Raw genomic sequence first — 22128 nt, forward strand, 5'->3', positions numbered from 1 at the left:
AAACAAAAACGGAAAACCAACAAACAGGCCGACATACATTTAAATGTGAGTGTAAAACTGGCTGCACTTTAGAAAAGGTTTCAGTTTGACCTTGAAATGGTCCCAGTTACAATCAGTTTTGAGCTGTATGATGCTAAATTCAAAGGATGTCACAACAGTCATCTTTCAATTTAATTGTATGGTGAAGGATTAAAGTAACTCAGTGCTTAACTGTGGGCATACTGTATTTCATCAGTCAGATCAGAGGATGCTTTATCCAACTTTTGGCACCTGCATAAAGGAATGTACATTATGGAGAGTGGATCGGTTACCAAGCAGTGGCAATTGGCTGGTGACAGCTAATCAGCGAGGTGAAGCTGTGAATGAATGCAATAAGGTATTTTGATTTTATAGAGGATAGAGAGGAAAAATGTAGGCTACTATAACAACCTAGACTTTCAGGTCAGACCACAACAGACAAAGAGTTGTTTGGTTACATACACACACACACACACTTTTTTTTATTAACCCCACTTCCCCCCAGCTGTTCTGTAGGACAGTCGTGGTGCTATCTTCCTCTCATTGTGACTGAGTGCCGGATGCTCCAAATGCTAACTGTTAGCTTCCTGTCACTGAGGTGCACTCCCCCCCAGCTAACATTCTTAAAAATGAGTATCTTAATTAAACAATTGAACTGTTAAATAAATTAAGTTTGACTGTGATTACAAATGTTGACCATTTCAAAAAACAAACAAAAAACAGTAACTGCACTGCACTGCACTGCGGTCTCCACTTGGTATATTTTCCTGCTTATTTTCTTTTGCTGATTACATGTCTGGATACAAGAAGTGGAGAAGAACCCGATGTTTCTCGATGTTCAACAGTAAAAATATAGTTATGAACAATAATCTGAACAAAACTATTGTTTGTGTACACTTGGCAGTTGTATGTGCATTTTAGTTTTGCAAGTGACACTTGCAAATTGATGTTAAGCCTTCTTTGAGTGGATTAAGGCGGTTATTTTGAAGAATGCTAGCCACGTGGAAGTCTACCTCAATGCCAGGAGGCTAACAGTTTGGAGCATTTGGAGCATCCAGCCAGTATCCAGCAATCAGTAACAATGAGAGGAAGATAGCACCACTATCCCCAAGATACCACTTGAACTATCCCTTTGAAAGAATATGTTTTGTCTCTGTCAGGTAAACTGGTAACGGTGAAGTATCTTCGTTTGGACCGATACCATCAGCGGTTCCCTCAGGCCCAGCACTGCAGCACACCCCTGAAGGCCTCCAGCTCTCACATGAACACCATCAGCAGCACAAACACCACATCCTGCTTGCAGCAGCACAGCTCAGCCAACTCCCTGGGCTTCTCCTGAGGGGACACCCCAGCATGAAAAAGATCATGCTCCTGTTTGTGCATAGTACCACACCACCAGTCTGCTGCTCCTCCTTCACCCATCCCACTTTTTAACAGGAGGCGTTCCGGGAAAGTTTCTGCCATGGGGTCAGAATGAAATTCTTCCTCGTCATGGGAGCACTGACATTTTTTTGTTTTTGTTTTTGTTTTTTTCATAAGTCTGTTATTTTGGAAAGCTGGAAGTTTTGGAGCTGTGGATATTGTCTCCTTTATTGTTTTCCTATGTCTTTGTATTGCAAATGTTATAGATTTAACAAAGTTCAGATGGCATATCTAAAAGAGATGTGCAACAGAGAGACTCCATCAACCCCCCCCCCCCCCCCCCCCCTTTTTTTTTTTTTTTTTATTAAAGCAATTGGTCTCATGATGGAGCTACTTTTGGCAATACATGGAAATAGCTGCATGTACCAGTGAAAATATGCCTCTATTTAAGCTTTGAATTATAACATATAATGTGGATGTTAATTTCTTGGAGATCTGAGGAGATGTTTGAGGTAGTATACTCATTTTTTCAGTACAGCAAGGAAGGCTTTTACAAACACTTGGATGGGATGCTGTAAATACATGTGAATGGTGGTGGTAATATTGGATCATCTGTATTAAAAGCAAAACCATAAGCTCTCGTTTTTCTCGCTGCTCAATACTCAGAACTGACTGCTTCTGTATCCAGAGGCAAAAGCTTACCAAGATGACACCAGAAATACAAAGATTATAGATATAGCTTGTGGAAAAGGGGGAACAATGCAGGCATTCGCTTAGCCATAGTATTTCTGGCATGCTTTAGTGTATTTCATTTATGGCCCTCCCCATTTATCAGTCACCTGAAGCTCTTCCATGTGGTTTATTGTCCAATATATTCCCATTTTGTGGTGGTATTTTAATGCTTATTATTTACCTGTTTCTTCCATCCTTGTAGACATCCTTGCTTGAAGTGTTGGATAATTTTGTGCCAGAAATTGAATTTGATTTCAAGACATCCATGTGATGGAGCGATAGGCTCATTGGTTCCCCTCGAGCGTGGCCATCTGCGTGTTAGTGTACATGATCAGTAGTTCCAGAAGAGCACATAAAGTTGAGCTTATATGTCAGGCTCATATTTGTTGGTCATTTCACTTTGTTCAACAGACATTTCCTGCCATGATGAAAACCGACTAAGTGGTTCTGATTATAATCCAGCCACGTTGTCAAATCTAGATGTAAAGTCCTGTTTTTCCCCCCTTGGTTTGAGTATTATTCAGAAAGAAAGGATGCAACCAACCATATCTGGGAGTATTGTGAGAAGAAATAAGATGATATAATTTGTAATATTCAACTCCTACGTATTGCAGCACCCTGTAAGAAGATTAAACATATAGATAACTGATTGCTTGTACATTTTTATAGGGCCCATATATTCAGAAAACACTAAATATCAGAGTTACCCGATACCAGTAGGTTTCTTTTTTGTTTTTGTTTTTTTGGAAATGCAGTGTATTGAAAGTTGGATTCAGTATTTGCAGTGGAAAATTGTACAAATAATACATATTTAAAATGTTATAAACCTGATGCAAACTTATTGCAGCAGACGACCTAATTGTGCCTTAACTTTGTGCTTTTTAAACTGACTGGCACTGCATCGCTGGAGAATGCATTGGGTTTATAAAAAAAAAACAAAAAAAACACAGATACAATCGTTTAAAGAGCAAGTAAGGCCTGCCATAGATGTATTTTTACAAAAATTTCCAGATATCTTCATATCTTCATATTGGTTCTACTGTAGTGCTTTCCTTTGATACTCTACCAGATGCTTCTCTGGCATCTTATTAGCCAGACTGATGTTCAATGTTATTTTAATGTTGCTAGATATGTTACATGTTTACATTTCTGATGCATTTTTCCCTCCCATCAAGGATGGACCTTACATCCACTTCAAACGATTGTTGGGATATATATGAATCAAAATAAAGTGATAGAACTCTTGAGAATTAAGCCAGTTGTTGCTGTATTTGAGTGCATCATGGTAATCTTTATATTTTTATATGTCTCCAGTCTAATGTTGGTGCACCTCTGCAGCTTTTTTTTATTCTTAATGACTGTATTGAGGGTGAATGTAAATGTTGGGTTGGGCTTCAACTGCATCCTCACAGTTCCTTTTCCTCTGATGTATTTTATGTAAACACTGTACATTGATGTAACTGTAATATGTAATATTATATGCAGCTTAATTTCCTTTGCATTGTATTGTTTGAATTTACCTATATCCCTAACCTGCAAGCCAGAAGGGGGAGGTGTACAATAATCCAGACTTTAAAAAAGTTTCTGAAATTTTAATGTAATTTGTCACTTGTATTGTAAAATGGCTCAAATTAAAGGTTTATTAGGGGTTTTTAACCATGTCTTTTTTTTGCCATTCTATATATGTACACACACCTTTGCACACAAGCATTTTTAGAAGCTACGTAAACTCAGTTCTCTTGGAGCAGTTTGTTAGCTTGTAGCAATGTTTGAGTGTCACAAATAGCAGCCTTCTTGTGACACCAAGTGATCACCTGACATCAATAATGAATAAATCAAGAAATGTGCAAATCTTGGGATGAAACTATATACACGGATCATTAAAAGTGAATTAATTTATGAAATCGTTAAAACAACAATGAATTGACGTAATAAAATGTTTAAGATATTTCATTTGATAATACATCTTTTATGATCAAACTGCACTAGCTTCATGCAACACTCAGGGTACATATATATTCAGTGTCATTTTCTGTCAGGTATCCACACTGTCATGACCTCCTGATGGCAAAGGCAAAAAAACTTTGTCTCCTTGAACGCGGTTGGATTGTTGAGCTGCATAAGCAAGGCCCAACAACAAGGCCCTCACAGCGTGCCATTGCTGCTGAGGTTGGACACAGTAAGACAGTCATTTGTAACTTCTTAAAAGATCCTGAGGATTATGGAACAAAAAAAATTTCACTGGCCCTGAGCCGGAGGATCCAATTGGCTGACCGTCAAGACACGGGACGATCCTCGGCCCAAATTAAGCTTGTCACTGGTGCCAACTGCAGCCCCATAACCATCAGACGACATCTGCGAGAGAAGGGTTTTAAGAACAAAAAAAGGTCTTCAAAGGCCTCGTCTCCTTCAACAGCACAAAATTGCCCGTTTGGAGTTTGCATGAGAGCACCAAACATGGGACATTGAAAGATGGAAGAAAGTTTTATTCTCTGATGAGAAAAAATTTAACCTTGACAGTCTTGACACTGGCATGACAAGGAGATCCCACCTGAGATGTTTTCTACACGGCACAGTGGAGGGGGCGCCATCATGATGTGGGGGGCTTTTTCCTTCAATGGAACAATGGAGCTTCAGGTTGTGCAGAGGCGTCAAACAGCAGCTGGCTATGTGGAGATGTTGCAGGGGGCATCCCTCATGACTGAAGGCCATCGTCTGTGTGGTAATGACTGGGTTTTTCAACAGGACAACGCTGCAGTTCACAATGCCCGCCTGACAAAGGACTTCTTCCAGAGAAATAACATCACTCTTTTGAACCATCCTGTGTGTTCCCCTGATCTAAATCCAACTGAGAACATTTGGGGTTGGATAGCAAGGGAAGTTTACAAAAATGGACACCAGTTCCAGACAGTGGATGCCCTCCGTGAAGCCATCTTCACCACTTGGAGCAACATTCCCACTAGCCTCCTGGAAACACTAGCATCAAGCATGCCGAAACGAATTTTTGAGGTGATTACCAAGAAAGCTTTTTTGCCTTTGCCATCAGGAGGTCATGACAGTGTGGATACCTGACAGAAAATGACACTGAATCCACATTTTTGCGAAGATTTGGGCTTTTAAAGGCTGTGGTCTTAAACTTTTGATCAGCTGATGAACAGCCTATTTCAGTTTAATGGTTGTTTGCAATAAATTGCTTACTCAATTTTTTTTGTCTCACTCCCATTTCTTCTTTTTGCATTTTGAAGCTCTACTTAGAACCTTCTTAAGATCCAACAGTGCAAAATGTAAATTCTTGCAATTTCTCAACTGGTCTTAAGATTTTGATCAGGAGTGTATATATTGGTTCTGCCAAGACAGAACTTAACAAAAAAGAGGTGACAGACGTGTTTCCTAACGCCTCCCGCTTTGTACAATACAACTCGTTTACCAACTGCATTTTGTCCACTTCCTTATCTTGTGGTTCTGGTGAAACATGCAGTTAAGGAGTTAAAATCACTATTCCTCCATGTCTTGACAGATTATCAATTGGTTTGCTTTGTTACAAATGTCAGATGTTTATTTCTGATAATGAAGATGTTATTTAATTATAAAGATTGGTTTTCATACCAAAATACGGTGTTTTGTAGATGATCACAGTAATAGTTCAATAATAATAATAATAATAATAATAATAATAATAATAATACAATTTAGTTACTTCACATAAAAAGGTTATAAGTATATTTGTATTTTCTCACTGGTTGTGAAACCCTTGTCATGATGTAATTTTATTCATAACTTTGGAAAGAGGCAATTAGACAAAAAAAGTTACTGTAAAGATTATGTTAAGATGTTACATATTTTGCCGGCTTCATAGTGTTCCGCATTTTTACACACTGACAGCAAAATATTTGAGATCTGCTCCTTCGGAAAAAAATTATTTTAGGCATATATTAACTTGAGTTCAGTTATTAGTCTATTCTATTAATAGTCTAATAGAATAGACTAATAGTCTAATAGTCCATCAATATATTCCATTTTATGGGAAAGCAAAAGAAAAAATATTTTGGGCACTATAAATGTAACAGAAGTCTACAAGATGCCTTTTTGATTAGGAAATCTATATGTAATCAAAATTGCAGACCCTGCTATTAAACAACAATAATGGCTACTGTTTGTTTATATTTGTATAAACACTATATTTGTTATACACTATTTTTGACTTATGTGTTTAAAGCTGATCTCCCAAAACGACATACTGCACCTTTAATCCGGACGCTAACATCAGTCTGTCATGGTCATGGTATTGAGGCTCTAGTTTTCATGTGAAGAGCTGACCACAAAACCGGAAGCTGACCAAGGTCTTGACCGTAATTGGAAATTTATTGGCGGTGCAGTCGCGGTGTCATTCCCAAATAAGAGCACATACCCGCACAGTTTGTTAGCCGGTTAGCGTGCTGCATGTTAGTCGACGAGCCTGAAAACGAGTTAGCCTTTAGCTTCTATTGGCAGGCTGTTTGCTTGTGTAAGCCGTTGAGTCTGTCGGCCTTTAGGTGTTAGCCTGTCTAGCCCAACAACAGCTGATGTACCGACGTGACAGTCTGCTAGCGACCAGAGACTTTGCTGTCACCGTTGCTTTGGTGCTGTTACTTTTCTCAGGTATGTCAGTCTTTTACGTAATACGCGGGTTAGTTCTCAGGAATGCCAGTAACTATTGTTTAGTAGTTACTCAGGTTTGTTAGTTGCTCGTAATAGAAACAGGGCGACAGGGTCAGTGTTCGTCTCTAAAGGAGCAAGGCAAGCTTCCAGAGCTTTCTCCATGTTGATGGGAAAAAATAGCCTATTTTAAAAATAAACCAGTTTAATGTTCCCTCTTTTATCGGCGAACGTATAAACATTTTGGAACACGAATTCGTACCTTTTAGTAAAGTTAAGCAGTCACTCTTAAATTCGGCACGCATCAACGACACCAAGCAATTTTAACAAATGAACTTTTCACATGTTAGTTTAGCATGTTAGTCTGTAGTACCGCCTGTAGTTGAGATAAAGTTCTGCTCGATAGGCAACTTACGATGCTTTTTGAACTTTCAAAGACACCGATTATTCGTAAAAATCCCTCAGTTAATATGTAAACAAAACGAATTAGCGTGCGATACAAGAGAAATGGCCGTATGGTTAGCTAGCTGGTGTCAGATAGCATACTGCCTCTGTGTAACATGATATAACAACAGTCACCTGCTCAAAAACGATGTAAAACTGAGCGGTTTGACACAGTATGGCGTCATGTGGCACCACGGCACAGACAGCTTAAGTAATCAGTCCACTACAGACTTGTATATGAGCTTCAGACAGTGACCCTGCATTGTTATATACTTCTGAAACAATTTTATCTAGTAATAATAATGATGATTATTATTATGTCATGTGAAAAAACATTGTTTGTTTTTAATTATTCTTATTCTTCCTCTCATCTATTTCGTAGTGTTGTTGTTCTTAATATTGAATGAATGGTTTGTTTGTTTTTTCATGTCATACCATCTAAATCAGGGGTGTCAAACTGGTGCCATGGAGGGCCAAGAGGCTGCAGGTTTTCATTCCAACCAAAAACTCCACCAGGTGATTTCACTGATTAGTCCCTCCCCTCTGCTTTAAGGTGAGGTAATCAGTGAAATCACGTGGAGGAGTTTTTGGTGAGAATGAAAACCTGCAGCCTCTTGGCCCTCCATGGCACCAGTTTGACACCCCTGATCTAAATGGTACCATGATACACAATAATGGCAACACACAGGATACAGATTTCCAGGTCACTTGTAATAATAAAAACTTCAAGTAGTACTTTATAACTATTTAAACAGCACATATTTTCAGCACATATAGTTAGCATGCTTTATCCAAATTTTCTGCAAAGGCAAATGTTTTCCTTCTCAAACGATTGCTCAGTTATTTCACAGTCTTCCTTTGATAAATATTCAAGATCTTCCCTTCTAATATTCAGTAAACACGTCACCAAATTATGATGCAAAATAAAACAAAATGCTTTTCATTTTCATTTTCATTTTGCCCACACAAATGGCAAAGCCTATCCACTTCATTGATATCTGATCTGGGCACATAAAGATCTTTTCTTCATGGACAGATTGAATTCCACACAATCTTCAGTCCTGATTATTATTATTAGGTTTTGTGTTTTTACTGCAGTTGAAGGATCCCATGGCCCTCTAAGGATTGAAGAAATTATAATTTATGAAACTGTCTCCAAACTCATAAATAATCTCTGAACTGCATGGTGGTCAGACTAAAAGCAAGGCATTTTTTATTACCTGAAAAGTTCAAGTATTGGAGATATAGGATTTCCACAGGACAACAATGATATGTAGCCCATCATGTTTTCGGAAGCCAGCAGGTTGTTCCCAAAGAGCTCAAAGTTCAGTCAAGAAAAAAATAAAAGTTAACTGAGGCTTAACTGTGAAGAAACTTTTATTCTCTAAAATTGAATTATTGATGTTGCTCTGTGTTGTTACAGTTCCTAGCCAACAAACAAAACAGACCCCCCCCCCCCCCCCCCCCCCCAAAAAAAAAGAAAAAAAAAAAAAAAAAAGAAAACCAAACAGAGACACAGGATGATGACAAGGACACTATTCATCCACATCAGGCTGCATTCAATTTAGCCATGAATGTGTATGAATGAGCATGTGTATGAATGCTGAAATTTGTGGTAGTTAATAGTAATCACAATAGTAATCACATAAGCAAAGTCAGAATGAATTATGGTATCTAAAGACTGGGGCTGCACATGAATGTCGATGAGTCAAATCATCGGTTTTAGACCCCTCAGTTAACTTGAGATTCTTCAAGTCGAGCAGTCTTTTTTTTTTTTTTTTTTTTTTGGCATTGTGTACTACAGTAACAGGACAAAAAAGAAGCTTACAGTAATGCACAAGGATAACATTTCAGTGAGGAATTTTAAATAAGGGGAGTCATTATACTCTTACATTTTTCATTATATTTTTATATTGTAGCAGGGTGTGTGCTTAATGGGAAAAAAATCCATGTGAGAAGATGTGCTGGTGTGCTGGTAACTGATGACAGAAGATGAAGCTGAAACTTGAGGTCGAGTGGAGATGGTAAACAAGGCTATCTAAGTGAAAAAGAAATAAAAACCTAAAAGACAGTGATCATCAACTGATGGTCGCATCCAGCCCACCAAAGCCTCCTATCTGCCTTGCAGAATATAATGTAATGAATGGAAGGAGGAAAATAATTTGTTCTGGTATTTACGATATCAAGCATTTCTTTCTTCCTCTAGGCCTATGGAAACAACACAAAAACAGTTGAGAAATAGTTTTATTAGGAATGATTTACCAACCCCAAATATGGGAGTTCATCCCGCTGGGTTTTAACATGTAATAAATCAACTTTTCAGCTTATTATTAGTCACCCGCGAATAGCTGACAGACCCTGGTGCAGGCCTACCTCTCTCGGAAAGTCACGCGTGCCTTGCTGGTTGTGACTGAAAAGCAATAGCTTAGGAACTGAATTTATTTCAGCTTCACCTGTCCTAGGCTATTGCTTGCCTATAGGCTAATAAAAATAACATTTCATTTGGTACTTGTATTGCATTAGTACTCTTACTCACCGATGGCAGAGCTGGAAAGACAGCAAGGCAGTTTCAGAGAAGATGTCTACCCTGATTAAGACATCAGTCCAGCCTGTTCAGTCCTCCGTAGACATTCTTTGTGAACAAATCTGCGTGTTTATGTGCTTTCCCTACAATTGCTATCTTGACCACAAACGTTGGGGAAAGCGGATCGCGGGTCCTCAGAACCACCCGCTATCCCATTTGGGCTTTTACAAGAGCGCGCCCAGGCGGCTTCAATGCACGTCCACTTGGACACGTGGACGTGCACATGCGGCTCCACCTCCCCAATTAACTCGCCTATAAAAAGCCAACTTGCTTTAGCCTCAGTTGAACCCCTGAGAAAATGGCAGAGATAGTAGTAAATCACGGGTTTCGGTTTGCAGATTTGGGATAGCGCAGCCTGCTCTTAAAGGCAGTGGCACCTGGCACACTGATTGGTTTAACTGGTGTAATGCCCAAACCACGCCTATGCATAATATAACGGGTAATATAAAGGCAGGTGTGCAAAATAGCAACTTTTGCGGGGGAGTGCAATGCTAAATCCCCAAATAACGTGTTTAGGGACTCTGACGTAAGGTAGGGCCCTAGGTCCCATAAGGCTTGCTTTCGAATTTCCCAAGAGCAGTGAAATAGTCCAGTCATTTTATGACTCAAGGTCAAACAAATTGCAACAGAAACAAACTGAATTGATTTTGTATCCTCGACATGTCCTGAGTGAGGGAAAAAAAGTCCTGAAGAATCCCACTGGGGGAAAGTTTTTTTTCATGTGAACAGGGTAAAAATTTTAACCTTGAGTTGATTACTTACCCTTAGGCAAATAAAAAATGTATTGCAAGTTTGTTGAAATTGTTTATTGACATGAGCAAATGGTGCATATTTGAATTATGTACACACTAATTTGCATAAATGCTACAACAGATATAAACCTTGGGTATAGCCAGGTGAAAATCTCATAATCAGTCCTGTTGACATATAACAGTCAAATACTAAACATTAAGGTCTGAATGGAACCCATTTAGGCTACCAATGAACACTAAGGAAGAAGCAATTATCATTGCAGCATGTCATAACTGCTCTGCTAAGGTGGTAGCAATCTTGAAAAATGGCAGCCATTTTGAAATTTCTAAGCAGTTACTTGTCAAGTGACCCATGGAGACAGCTCATCCCAATTTTCATGCTAGTATCATAAGAAGACCACTTTATATGCCCTCTGTAGTAAAGCTGTGGAGTTTATGCAAATTTATGCAAATTAGCTCATGTTACTAAACAATTTCAAAAAACTTGCAATACATTTTTTATTTGTCTTAAGGTAAGTAATCAACTCAGCAATTTTCATGGTGATACCTAAAGGTTAAAATTTTTACCCTATTCACATGAGAAAAAAAGTTAATAGGCGTTTGAATGGGCTATATTTTGGTCTTTTTTGAAACTTTCCCCCAGTGGGATTCTTCGGGGCTTTTTTTCCCTCACTCAGGACATGTCGAGGATACAAAATCAATTGAGTTTGTTTCTGTTGCAATTTGTTTGATGTTGACCCCGTATTTGGCTTAAAATTACTGGACTAAAATTGCCAAGCCCTGTTTGAGTTCATGTCTGAGCTAATGTGGGAGGCCAGGTGATGATGTGTTTTCACATATCACATATCACACCTGTATCTTTAGGCTCATTAAACCCTCTCATTTGAACTTTCTCCCCTTCCAAGACACAATAGCTGCACCTTTGTTTTGTTTTGTCCTGTTCTCACTTTCTTTTTTCCCCCGTTTCTTGGTTTTGTTTAGTTTTTTGTTTTGTTTTGTGTCATCTTGTTCTGTCCTGACGATGACTGTTACCATTTCCATTCTACCTCCTAGCTTCATGTTTTGTATTGTTTTACACTTGAATTGTCGTCTCTTTATTGCACAAAAAATTCTGAAGGAGTGTAGCTGTAGTTTAGTGTGTTCTGTCTGACAATTCTCATCTTTCTCCCTACAGAATTTTGAAAATAATCTCAGAACTCATCTGTTTATTTATTTGTTTGTTTTTGGCCCTTCTGTAGTATTTGGAACACCTCTACTTGGTTTCTTACTTGTGCTACCTGGTGTTTGATCATGTCAGAGCAACTTGGGAGTGATGAACGACCTTCTTTCACACTATGACATGTATATTACGCTTTATTCACTGTTAATGAAAACACCACATTATTTTTTATTTCAATATACTGTAAGCCAGTGGTGCCCAACCCAGTCCTCAAGGGCCCCCTGTCCTGCAGTTTTATCCCTGCGTTCCAATACTCATACTATCATACTATTTAGTAGGGGAAAAAAAGAATTAGTATGTCCCAATACATAGTATGTCAGATGCAGTATGCCAAAAGTACCAGGATGTTCTATTTCATCCGGTCAGATTTCGCAATATGCATTTCAGCATGCTGCTCTGGCCCTTCTGACCCACAATCCTTTGCACAGCGGAGGTTACGTCACACTGACTGAGTTGCGTGTACAAGCCACGCCCACATACGGAAGACAACAAAACACACATATCACACAAAACTCGCTCAGTGACAACATCAGCGTCAGGAAGACAGAAGATCAGAAATATGACAGACGACAGCGCAGTATGAAACAGCACCGCCATTTTGACAACAACATTCAAATGTGGCGCTATGGATGGCGGCGGAAGTGAGCAAGAGGGTCGGACCTCAGGGAGGATGTATGTAGTGTGTGTGTATGTAGTGTGAGGATGTATGTAGTATGCGAATGCATAGTGTGGTATGCATTCGCATGCATATTGTATACTACACTACATACTTTGTAAGGGCAGCTGCAGTACAAACTAAAAGTAAAAAATAGAAGTATGCGATTTGGAACGCAGGGTATGTTTCAGCTCTGCTCTTTCACACCTGATCCAATTAAGGGTTTTCATGCTGATTGGTTGACACAGATCTACCTGCACATGCTGTGCATGAAGGTAAATGGGCCTTAATTGGGTCAGCTATGCAGGAGCAGAGCTGAAACCAAAACCTGCAGGACAGGGGGCCCTTGAGGACTGGGTTGGGCACCGCTGCTGTAAACCAATGCAAATGAAAGAAGGCCCAGATAGTTTTAGGCATTTACCATACGGTGACGAAAAATATATTTAATGCGCAACTTTAAAAATGTGTTATTTGGCTTGTGGAACGTTAACTCCTTTTCACTTCCTCTCTCTCTCTCTCTCTCTCTCTCTCTCTCTCTCTCTCTCTCCATCATCAGTCTTACCACTAGATGGGTGTCATTCCACATTTAGCTCTCCTTCATGTATGTCCAGCTACTAAAGATACATTGCAGTATTGATGTACCAGCTACACCTAGCTTGTCCTGGCTAAAAAGGGCTCTAATGTGAGTGGAGAAAACCTTCCTCATATCGTTACACTACCAGCAGCCTGTCCTTTTGATACCAGACAGAATGGATCCAAGGTAGTTATCTCAACTCAGGATCTGCCAAGTCAGTTTTGAGTGCCTTTTATTCAGTTATATGCAGTATGCTAGGATAAAAAATATCCTATCATATGCAACATGTATAGAGCAGTGTATTTAAGATGAAACTATGAATCACCTTGGGCTAATTACATCATTGCAGCTGTAACAGTAATATGGCTCAACAGGCAAAAGGAAATACAATTTCAGACATAGTTTGAATATAAAATAGGAAATAAAATAAATTATTTTTAGGCTATGAGTAGATGTAGTGACATCATTTTGAGGCTGTCAGAATATTTGATTTTGAAATAGTTGGCATCATGTTTTTCAGGGTGATGGTGATGGAGTATGGATAATTTATTGCACTAATCACTGAAGAATCTTATGAAAGAATTTCAGTGCTCTTAACATGAAGCAGCAAATTTTAGTCAGTATTGATGACTATAGTTTAGCAAGGTATAATGCATGCTGTTTACTAGAAACCCCGTTTTATAACCCCATTTTATTGTATTTTTCATATAATGAATAATGGAAACCAGAGGGGCTCTCAGTTGACAGATCATAGAATCTATAATTAGTAGTGCTCACCCTGTTTTTACATTTTTTTCATTCATTTTAATGCAGTGTTTTTGTACATATAGGTTATTTGGAAATTAAACAGTATATGGGAATGTGTATATTCAATTCCATTAAACCCAAGAAAAACTTTCTTTGTCCCCAAGGGGCAATTCACAGGCACGTAGAGCAGCTGTACACAAAACACAACTAAGTCAGCTAAATTAATGAGTAAAATAGAGAAATATTTGAACAGTTTGAGTGCTCCTTGGCATAGTTTCACCAAGTCTGGACTACTGTTCTTCCTGATATTCCCTTATTTGGTGTTTTGATGATGGTAGTGGAGAGCACTGTCTTAAATGTTGCTGCAAAATTTCCCATAGGTGTTCAGTTGGGTTGAGGTGTGGCGAGTGCAAACACTATAGCATCATGATTTTTATCATTTTCATCCTTATCAAATCTTTTAGTGAGCCCTCGTGCCACATAGATGGAGGTATTGTCATCCTGGGAGGCACCACTCCCTCCAGGATAGAAATGTGTCATGACAGGATGAAGTTGATCACTCATGTTAACTTTGTATTGATTTGCAGTGAGTCTTCCCTCTAAGGTAACAAGTGGGAAATTGCCTCATAGCATAACAGAGCCAGCAGATCCCCTCACTGTAGGGGTCCAGCATTCAGGCCTGTAGTGTTCTTGTGTCCAAAACTTTTCAGGAATTGAAATCAACCCAATGTTTTTAAAATAATACTGTGTCATCAAAGTTGGTATTTTGCCTTTATATAAGGTCAGATACTTGCATGTGTCATATCAACTGAATTTTATCAAAATCAAAAAGTGCTATGAACATGGGCGTTTCTTGGACCTCAGGACATTGGGGGCTGAGCCCACTGCCTTGTAGGGGGGTGCGGGGGTATTCTCCCCCGGAAAAAATTGATAAACAAGCTCTATTTTTATGCTTTCTCATGCATTTTGGCACCTTTTTTTTTACTTGCAAAAAAACTGCAACATGTACTTTAAAAACACCCATTTATTTTCAGAATTAACAATGAACAATATACAAATGTCTCTCCAAACTTCTGCTCTCTCTCAATCTAACTCTCCATCTCCTCCTCTCCATCTTCTGTGCTCTCTCTCTCTCTCTCTCTCTCTCTCTCTCTCTCTCTCTCTCTCTCTCTCTCTCTCTCTCTCTCTCCACCTTCTGCTCTCTCTCAATCTTACGCGCTAGCTGTAATGATCTGCTTAAATGCAATAATTAAGCATTATAAAATGGGTGCTTCCCATGTGATTGGCTGAGCCGCGTTCCATGCCATTGTAAAATCAGGGTAACCCACTGGCAGACCGCAGCACAAAATATCTCCGCGCCACTGTAAACGGACATGGCGTTGCCTAGCAACCAACTACTCTGCGCTCAGCTTCCTCGTTAGGTTACATTTGTTTCAAGACTTTGTAAACAAAATGTCAGACTTTGTGGTGAATTTTAATTTGCTGAGTGGCCTGAGCCTGGATCAGTGGTTGGTGTCTGTTAAAGGATGCTTAATTCACCACCAGCAACAATGTTTTCGCTGGTTTGATAAAGAAACTCCGCCGAGAAGGACGTGACAAATCTTCCCACCACCAAGCCATAACCGAGGCAGACTTCCAGAAGATGAAGCACTTTCAGGCACCAAGTTCAGACACACCTTGGGGGTCTTGTTTGTAAAGTCTGGTTTGACGTGCAGCTTCATATGGGACGCAGGGCGAATGAGGGCAACCGCAAATTAAAGCCCGACTCCTTCAGCATTCGCCAAGACGAAAATGGCCTAAATTATGTCACCCTGTCTTTCAACGAATGCACAAAAAATCACAAAGATGCTGCCGAAAAAAAACATAGAAAGCCTGTGGGGATTCATATATGAGCAGCCGGGTAACTGTGTCCGGTGGCCTCCCTGGAGAAATAGCCTACCTCTCCCTGCTGCCTCCTGATCCACCTGCCTTTTATCTCCACCCAGAGCGGACACAGTATGACAGCGCCGATGTATGGTAAATTAACAGTATAACTTTATTAATGTTGTTATTGTTACATCCGACGTTAGGCATACGTCTGCGCAAAAACGCACCTGTCGCGAATGCCGCTTGAATAGCGCACAGTGATATTATATTCCTACTCCGTAGTAAACCGCAGAGAGGAGGAAAAATTATCCGGGGCTAAAGAAAAAACATTCGGGGCTAGAGCCCCGGATGCCCAGGCCAGGCGACGCCACTGGCTATGAATAGGCTATTGAGACGGTATTGTATGACTAGATGGCAAAAGGTTGGAGTACAATTTAGTCTAAATTGAACTCCAACCTACGATAGATACACACGGAGCTAGACGGGAACGCCCACAAACGTCACATCCGGTTTTAGCCTGGGTGGAAAACAAAGCCTTAGCGACCATTGAGAACAACGAGCGGACAATAGTCAAGAGCTGCTGTGTGATGTTTTGCTCATCGAATATCGCAAAAAAAAAAAGAATTAAAGTTCATACGTTTGCCAAACATAAAAACAGAGCCTATTAGGTACCGGCCGGTACCGCGGCCGGCCCAGTAGGCTCTCTAATAGGCCGGCAGCAGTACCCACCCGGTCAGGTCGGTAGGAGTAGTAACATGGAAGGGGGCAAGCCAGTAATTTCGCCTAGGGCAGCAACATAGCCACTGAGTCTTAAGAAGAAAAAACTGACTAAGAGGTGGTCATTAGCAAACATCTGTATTGGTCAGCTCATGTGTCAAAACATCTAGGCTACCTGTAATTCACTCAAATGAGCTCCATAAACATGATTAATTCATTACTGGCTCTTGCTGTTTGATATTAAGGTAAGTTTAATTGAATACAGCTGTAGAAAATGTAATAGTGTCTCTTACCAGGCGACTCAATCAGGTAGTTGTAAATATCTCCGTACGCGACCGGAGGCCATTGAGTTGGATCGTCTGTCCGGTCCTTTATAAGATAGGGACAACGATCAATTCCGATTTTGGCCAGCTTTGTCAGGTATCGTTCTTTGTCGGCTGGCAATAAAGAGTTAATGTAAGCCATTAATATTCATTTGAAAATCTATATTTTACTGGAAAATAGGATTCAAAAATCGCGCTAAATGAATGGGAATCAATGAGAGCAAACCAATGTTTTCCACCCAGGTGACTCCGCCCCCCAGCTATGACGCGCTGATGACACTACACCGTGTGTATCTATGGTTTGCACTCTCCTCCTCTTCCACATCTCAGGCATCAAATACATAAAACATTAGCCCTTATAGACTAAACACTAAGTCTATAAGGGCACGCATTCTTCTTTTCTCCATTATTTTTCTGTTACACAAGACCAGAATTGGCAGTTAAAATACAACTGGCCTTGGCACACACTAGCACGCCCATGTTTGGCAAGCGGGCTATTTGTGCTCAGTCGATACTGCACAAGTTACTTGCTTCCAATCTTAGTATTTTGATTTTTACAAAATATATATTGCAGACTGCAAGTGCCAAGTTGTCTAAGTGATAGTGAGTGCGTTTACACACACGCCATATTCCTGTATTATTCGGAATATCCGCAATATTCCGGTTGGTTCCAACCGGAATATTGTGCCATGTAAACACCTTAATTGGAAAATGCCCCGTGCTGGAATATTCAGTTACGTCTACGCATGCTCGATTCCCAAGGAATCCTGGGGCGTCTTTGTTGCTATGGTTGCTGCAAGCGGGGAGAACGACATGGCGAACAGCGTGGGGAAAAGCAGCAAGAGCCAGGAGACTGCAGTCCGCCTTCAGCTAATGAAAAACTTAAATATCATGGAGGATATCGACGCAGAACTAGCGACAGCTTCTTCTTCTGTATTTCCGGCAGACCAGACGCCTATACGCGTACTGCTGCCCCCCGCGGCTGAGTGTCACATTACGTAAGAGAGTGGAATACGCCGAAACACGTGATTATGCCAAGTAACATGTAAATGGAATATTCGCCGCTGTGCATATAAACACCTTATTCGGAAAATTACCTTAACCGGAATATTGACCCGAATCGGAATATGGTGTGCGTCAGTGATGTAAAAGAGCTACCACTAATCCTCAGTATCCACCAGACGCTGCTGCTTCACACTCTGGCTGTGAGGCGGGTGCGTTCCATCCTCCCCATAGTTGCAATGTACACTGAATGCATTTCAGAGGCAGAGTGTCTAAATTAACACACAAGTTTAAGAGATGCTTAAGAGATGCGGGCTACTAGGTTAAGAATAGCTCTGTCTGAGAGGCACATGAGTGGTGCTTTGGATTTAAGGGATTCAATGTCATCAAGTTTCAAGTTCTATTGATAGCCACCTTTTTAAATTACCATCTAACTTATCTTAAGTTTACTGGAATAGTAGCTGAATCCTTAACACTCATATATCTTATGCTTTATTGACAGTGCACCACACTGTTTGGATGAGTGAGCTGTTTCTGTAAACAGGGAAGTGACCTGATTAGGTGAATAGAGTAACCCAGTGTTTTTTAAAGTGGAGTCTGGGAACTGCAGTGGTCCTTGATACTTAAAGAATTCCTCAGCAAAATGAAGACTAGTTTAATGTCACTATTATTTAACAAACACAAAATTTTCAGAATGTGGAAAATATATCGGGTGTCATTTTAACATTTTCCTCTCTCTGGTTTAATGTTTCCACAATTTTTCAGTTTTCAAGCATGACTATGAAACAGTTTAATCCTTGGAAACCTGAGCAAAGTCACTCGATTTCTTTCAAAAAAGAAGAGGTGACAGGAAAAAACAAGGAGAACCAGAATATTCAATGTCATTTTCTAAAAATTACAATTTTGTGTGTGTGTGTGTGTGTGTGTGTGTGTGTGTGTGTAAAGCAACATTATGAAACATTTTTGCCATAAAATAACAGTTTCAACGTAGGGCTGGGCGATATACGGAAAATTTACCGATACCGAAATTTATGACGATAACCGACGTCACTTTGCTCATGTCGTTATGTTCGGTATTTTAAAAAAACAAAATAAAAGTCGTTTTTGTCTTTTTTGGCTGTGTAGGTAGGCATGTTATGTCCCTTTAAGACGCTGTACCACGTGTACAGCGTGTGTGGTCACGTGACTCCACCCCTCCAGTCTGCAACAAGAAGGGAAAGAGACGCTGAGGAAACGGAGGACGGCTCAAATGTAGAAGCGGCTGCGGCTGCAGCTGAGGTAGTTGAAGTAGATTCAGTCGAGGAGGACTTGCTTGTCATATTTTATACTTTTAAACTTGGTTTGATTGTCAGTTGTTCAATAAATTTAACTAAAAGTATTATTTTCTTGAGTTGTTCTCAGACAGCACAGCGTTGGAGTCGCTCTTCTCAGGCATGCAAACTTGTCGCCTTTCGGCTGCAATCGCCGTTTTTTTTTTTTTTTGTTTGTTTGTTTTTTTGGTCAATTGGGTCATTCACGTGAATCGCGTAGTTTGTCCTGCACTATGTACGTTTGGTGGAGCCGGGTCATGGACAGACGTAATGCTTTATGGTATATCATCACCACGTCACCAGTACCAACTGTGTTCAGCTAGCCCACTAGCTGTTCTCAGTACAGAAATCATGTTAGAGCCAAAGAAACACGAAAAAAACAGTTGATGGAGGAAGATAAAAAGAGAGAGTGACCGAGCAACAGACAAAACTAGAGTAAATATTTGACTGGCTTTTAGTCGTCGACAAGAGCTTCACCAAGTCAAACGCTGCACACAGACTCTAAGCTGGTATCCCTGCTGTTGGACTGGTAGGTAACATCAGCTGGCTCGCTATGTCTTATGTTGTTGCAGTTGCTTTATGTTTGGCCGTTTGAGCAAAGTTGTCAACTTGTACGTTTTTGATCATAAAGGAAAACTAGCGAGTTGACAAGTTTGGCAACTTCAGGGTGGGACTGAATGCTTCTGGCTGCTGTGATCAATCGTGGTGGCTAGCAAGCATGGATGCTAGCAAGCTAGCACTCATTACCAAACTTCCGGGTCACGTAAACCGGACCAATTAAATAATAAAATCAAATTCAGTCCTGATTCCCGTTTTTCCATTTCGTATTTTTGATCCGAGCCTAAAATTGAACTATGAAAAACCAGGCATATTTTGGATTTTGGTGTTAGATTAAAAAACAAATAACAAAATAACCAGTCACTTTTTCATTTTTTAATTTTTGATTGGCAATTGAAAATAGAAAGAACGAATGATACACGGATTAATATAAACCTTTTTGTCCCCTCAAATTGGTTGTGATTTTTGAATACAAATAATTCAAGAACTCAAAAAACCTTTTGGTTTTAGTAGTTAATAAATAAATAAGTGCACATGAAAATAAAAAGTAATGATATACACTATCTATATCCATTTCCCTGCACTTGGTATAGCTGCACCAATGTAATGTTGCCCCATCTGGGGTGTCAGGACCCCAGGAACTTCTAGTGACATCAGCACATCAAACATCAGGCCTCCATTCTGTTTTCTCCTATTTCGGAGGAGGTTGAAGTTGTGACTCCATCCTGCAAGAAGACCATACACAGAAACATTGCTATCAAAATCCAAACCTCATACACCATTAGCAATGTATGCATTATACTTTGATTGAACAAGCTAATGCAGGGTTGCAAGCTGTTTCCACTGTCCTGACGTTCCTTGTAGTGATCTGTCTCAAAGCTAACAGGAAAACAGCAGAGTGGGCATCCCTGCCCAAGTTATTTATCAAAGATTGTGATGTAGGCTGTCAACTCAACAATGTCGCCTTTCTCACAGAGTTTTATAGTTTTTTTTTTTCCCAAGCCCAATAGTCATCTAACATCAGTCTCAGGTTTGCATCCAAATACATTTATCTCAAGACAATAGTTAACTCAGTCTGTGACAATCTCATCACCTCAGTAAACCCTGAAAGTTTGCAAACTTGTAATCCTATCTCAGATAGCTTGTTAGAAATTTCACTGTTCAGTGCAATATAGCCTATAACACATCGCCAACATTTTCTTCCATTACACACGTTACTCCACGTTCAGAGACTTAGCAAACAATATTGCTTAAAACACAAGCAGTATTTCAAAAATGAAGACATTCTGTCACTCTTTTTTGTTATTTGTTTTGTTTTGTTAGTGTTCATCTCCAACATAATAAATAAAAATACATATTATCGTATTTGTGTAAAATCCTTTATTACTCTGCCTTGTTCGTTGATGTTATTTGGCCTCTGGTGTCTTCTTTGTTGATTCCTAATCCTCCAGCTTGTCAACGAATGCACTTGTTCTGGAGTTTACAACAGTGGTAGAAGAGGGAATTGCATTCAGGAACTGTAGGGGCGTCGTTTCACAAAAATACAAAATCTTATACAGTGGGACTTTAAAGGTCAGATCAGTGATGCTGTATCAGAGTGTTTTGTCTCTAAACAGAAACCATAATACACTATATTACCAAAAGTATTCGCTCACCCATTCAAATGATCAGAATCAGGTGTCCTAATCACTTGGCCTGGCCACAGGTGTATAAAATCAAGCACTCAGGCATGCAGACTGTGAAACAAGACATTTGTGAAAGAATGGGCCGCTCTCAGGAGCTCAGTGAATTCCAGCGTGGAACTGTCATAGGATGCCACCTGTGCAACAAATCCAGTCGTGAAATTTCCTCGCTCCTAAATATTCCACAGTCAACTGTCAGCTCTATTATAACAAAATGGAAGCGTTTGGGAACAACAGCAACTCAGCCACGAAGTGGTAGGCCACGTAAAGTGACGGAGAGGGGTCAGCGGATGCTGAAGCGCATAGTGCAAAGAGGTCGCCGACTTTCTGCACAGTCAATTGCTACAGAGCTACAAACTTCATGTGACCTTCAGATTAGCCCAAGTACAGTACGCAGAGAGCTTCATGGAATGGGTTTCCATGGCCGAGCAGCTGCAGCCAAGCCACACATCACCAAGTGCAATGCAAAGCGTCGGATGCAATGGTGTAAAGCACGCCGCCACTGGCCTCTAGAGCAGTGGAGACGCGTTCTCTGGAGTGATGAATCACGCTTTTCCATCTGGCAATCTGATGGACGAGTCTGGGTTTGGAGGTTGCCAGGAGAACGGTACATTTCAGACTGCATTGTGCCGACTGTGAAATTTGGTGGAGGAGGAATTATGGTGTGGGCTTGTTTTTCAGGAGCTGGGCTTGGCCCCTTAGTTCCAGTGAAAGGAACTTTGAATGCTTCAGGATACCAAAACATTTTGGACAATTCCATGCTCCCAACCTTGTGGGAACAGTTTGGAGCGGGCCCCTTCCTCTTCCAACATGACTGTGCACCAGTGCACAAAGCAAGGTCCATAAAGACATGGATGACAGAGTCTGGTGTGGATGAACTTGACTGGCCTGCACAGAGTCCTGACCTGAACCCGATAGAACACCTTTGGGATGAATTAGAGCGGAGAC

The 22128-nt window shown here is 40.2% G+C and overlaps 2 protein-coding genes and 1 long non-coding RNA gene across 6 annotated transcripts in view; all 3 read left to right on the top strand.

The window, feature by feature from the left end:
- lemd3 (LEM domain containing 3) overlaps nt 1-3768 on the top strand; it is a 36518-nt gene extending 32750 nt beyond the window's left edge. Inside the window, exon 13 of the mRNA XM_030045774.1 lies at nt 1179-3768. Within this exon, the coding sequence (XP_029901634.1) occupies nt 1179-1357 (179 nt within the window). The 3' untranslated portion in view covers nt 1358-3768. The remainder of the gene's footprint in view (nt 1-1178) is intronic.
- A 2684-nt stretch (nt 3769-6452) lies between these two features.
- msrb3 (methionine sulfoxide reductase B3) overlaps nt 6453-22128 on the top strand; it is a 38549-nt gene continuing 22873 nt past the window's right edge. Inside the window, exon 1 of one of the 4 annotated variants that reach the window (XM_030045822.1) lies at nt 6453-6750. Coding sequence is in view for 1 of the 4 variants with exons in the window: in XM_030045821.1 (XP_029901681.1) it covers nt 6675-6750 (76 nt within the window). In the remaining 3 variants the exon portion in view is untranslated. Of the gene's footprint in view, nt 6751-19450; nt 19470-22128 lie in introns of those variants that run through there. The other 3 variants (XM_030045819.1, XM_030045821.1, XM_030045820.1) reach the window with 3 other exon arrangements.
- Nucleotides 12399-12547, top strand: LOC115355141 (uncharacterized). Its single transcript, XR_003927848.1, has 2 exons — nt 12399-12431; nt 12474-12547. It is a non-coding gene; the product is annotated as an uncharacterized LOC115355141 (long non-coding RNA).

Source organism: Myripristis murdjan, chromosome 23, assembly GCF_902150065.1.
Source record: "Myripristis murdjan chromosome 23, fMyrMur1.1, whole genome shotgun sequence".
Lineage (NCBI taxonomy): Eukaryota > Metazoa > Chordata > Actinopteri > Holocentriformes > Holocentridae > Myripristis > Myripristis murdjan.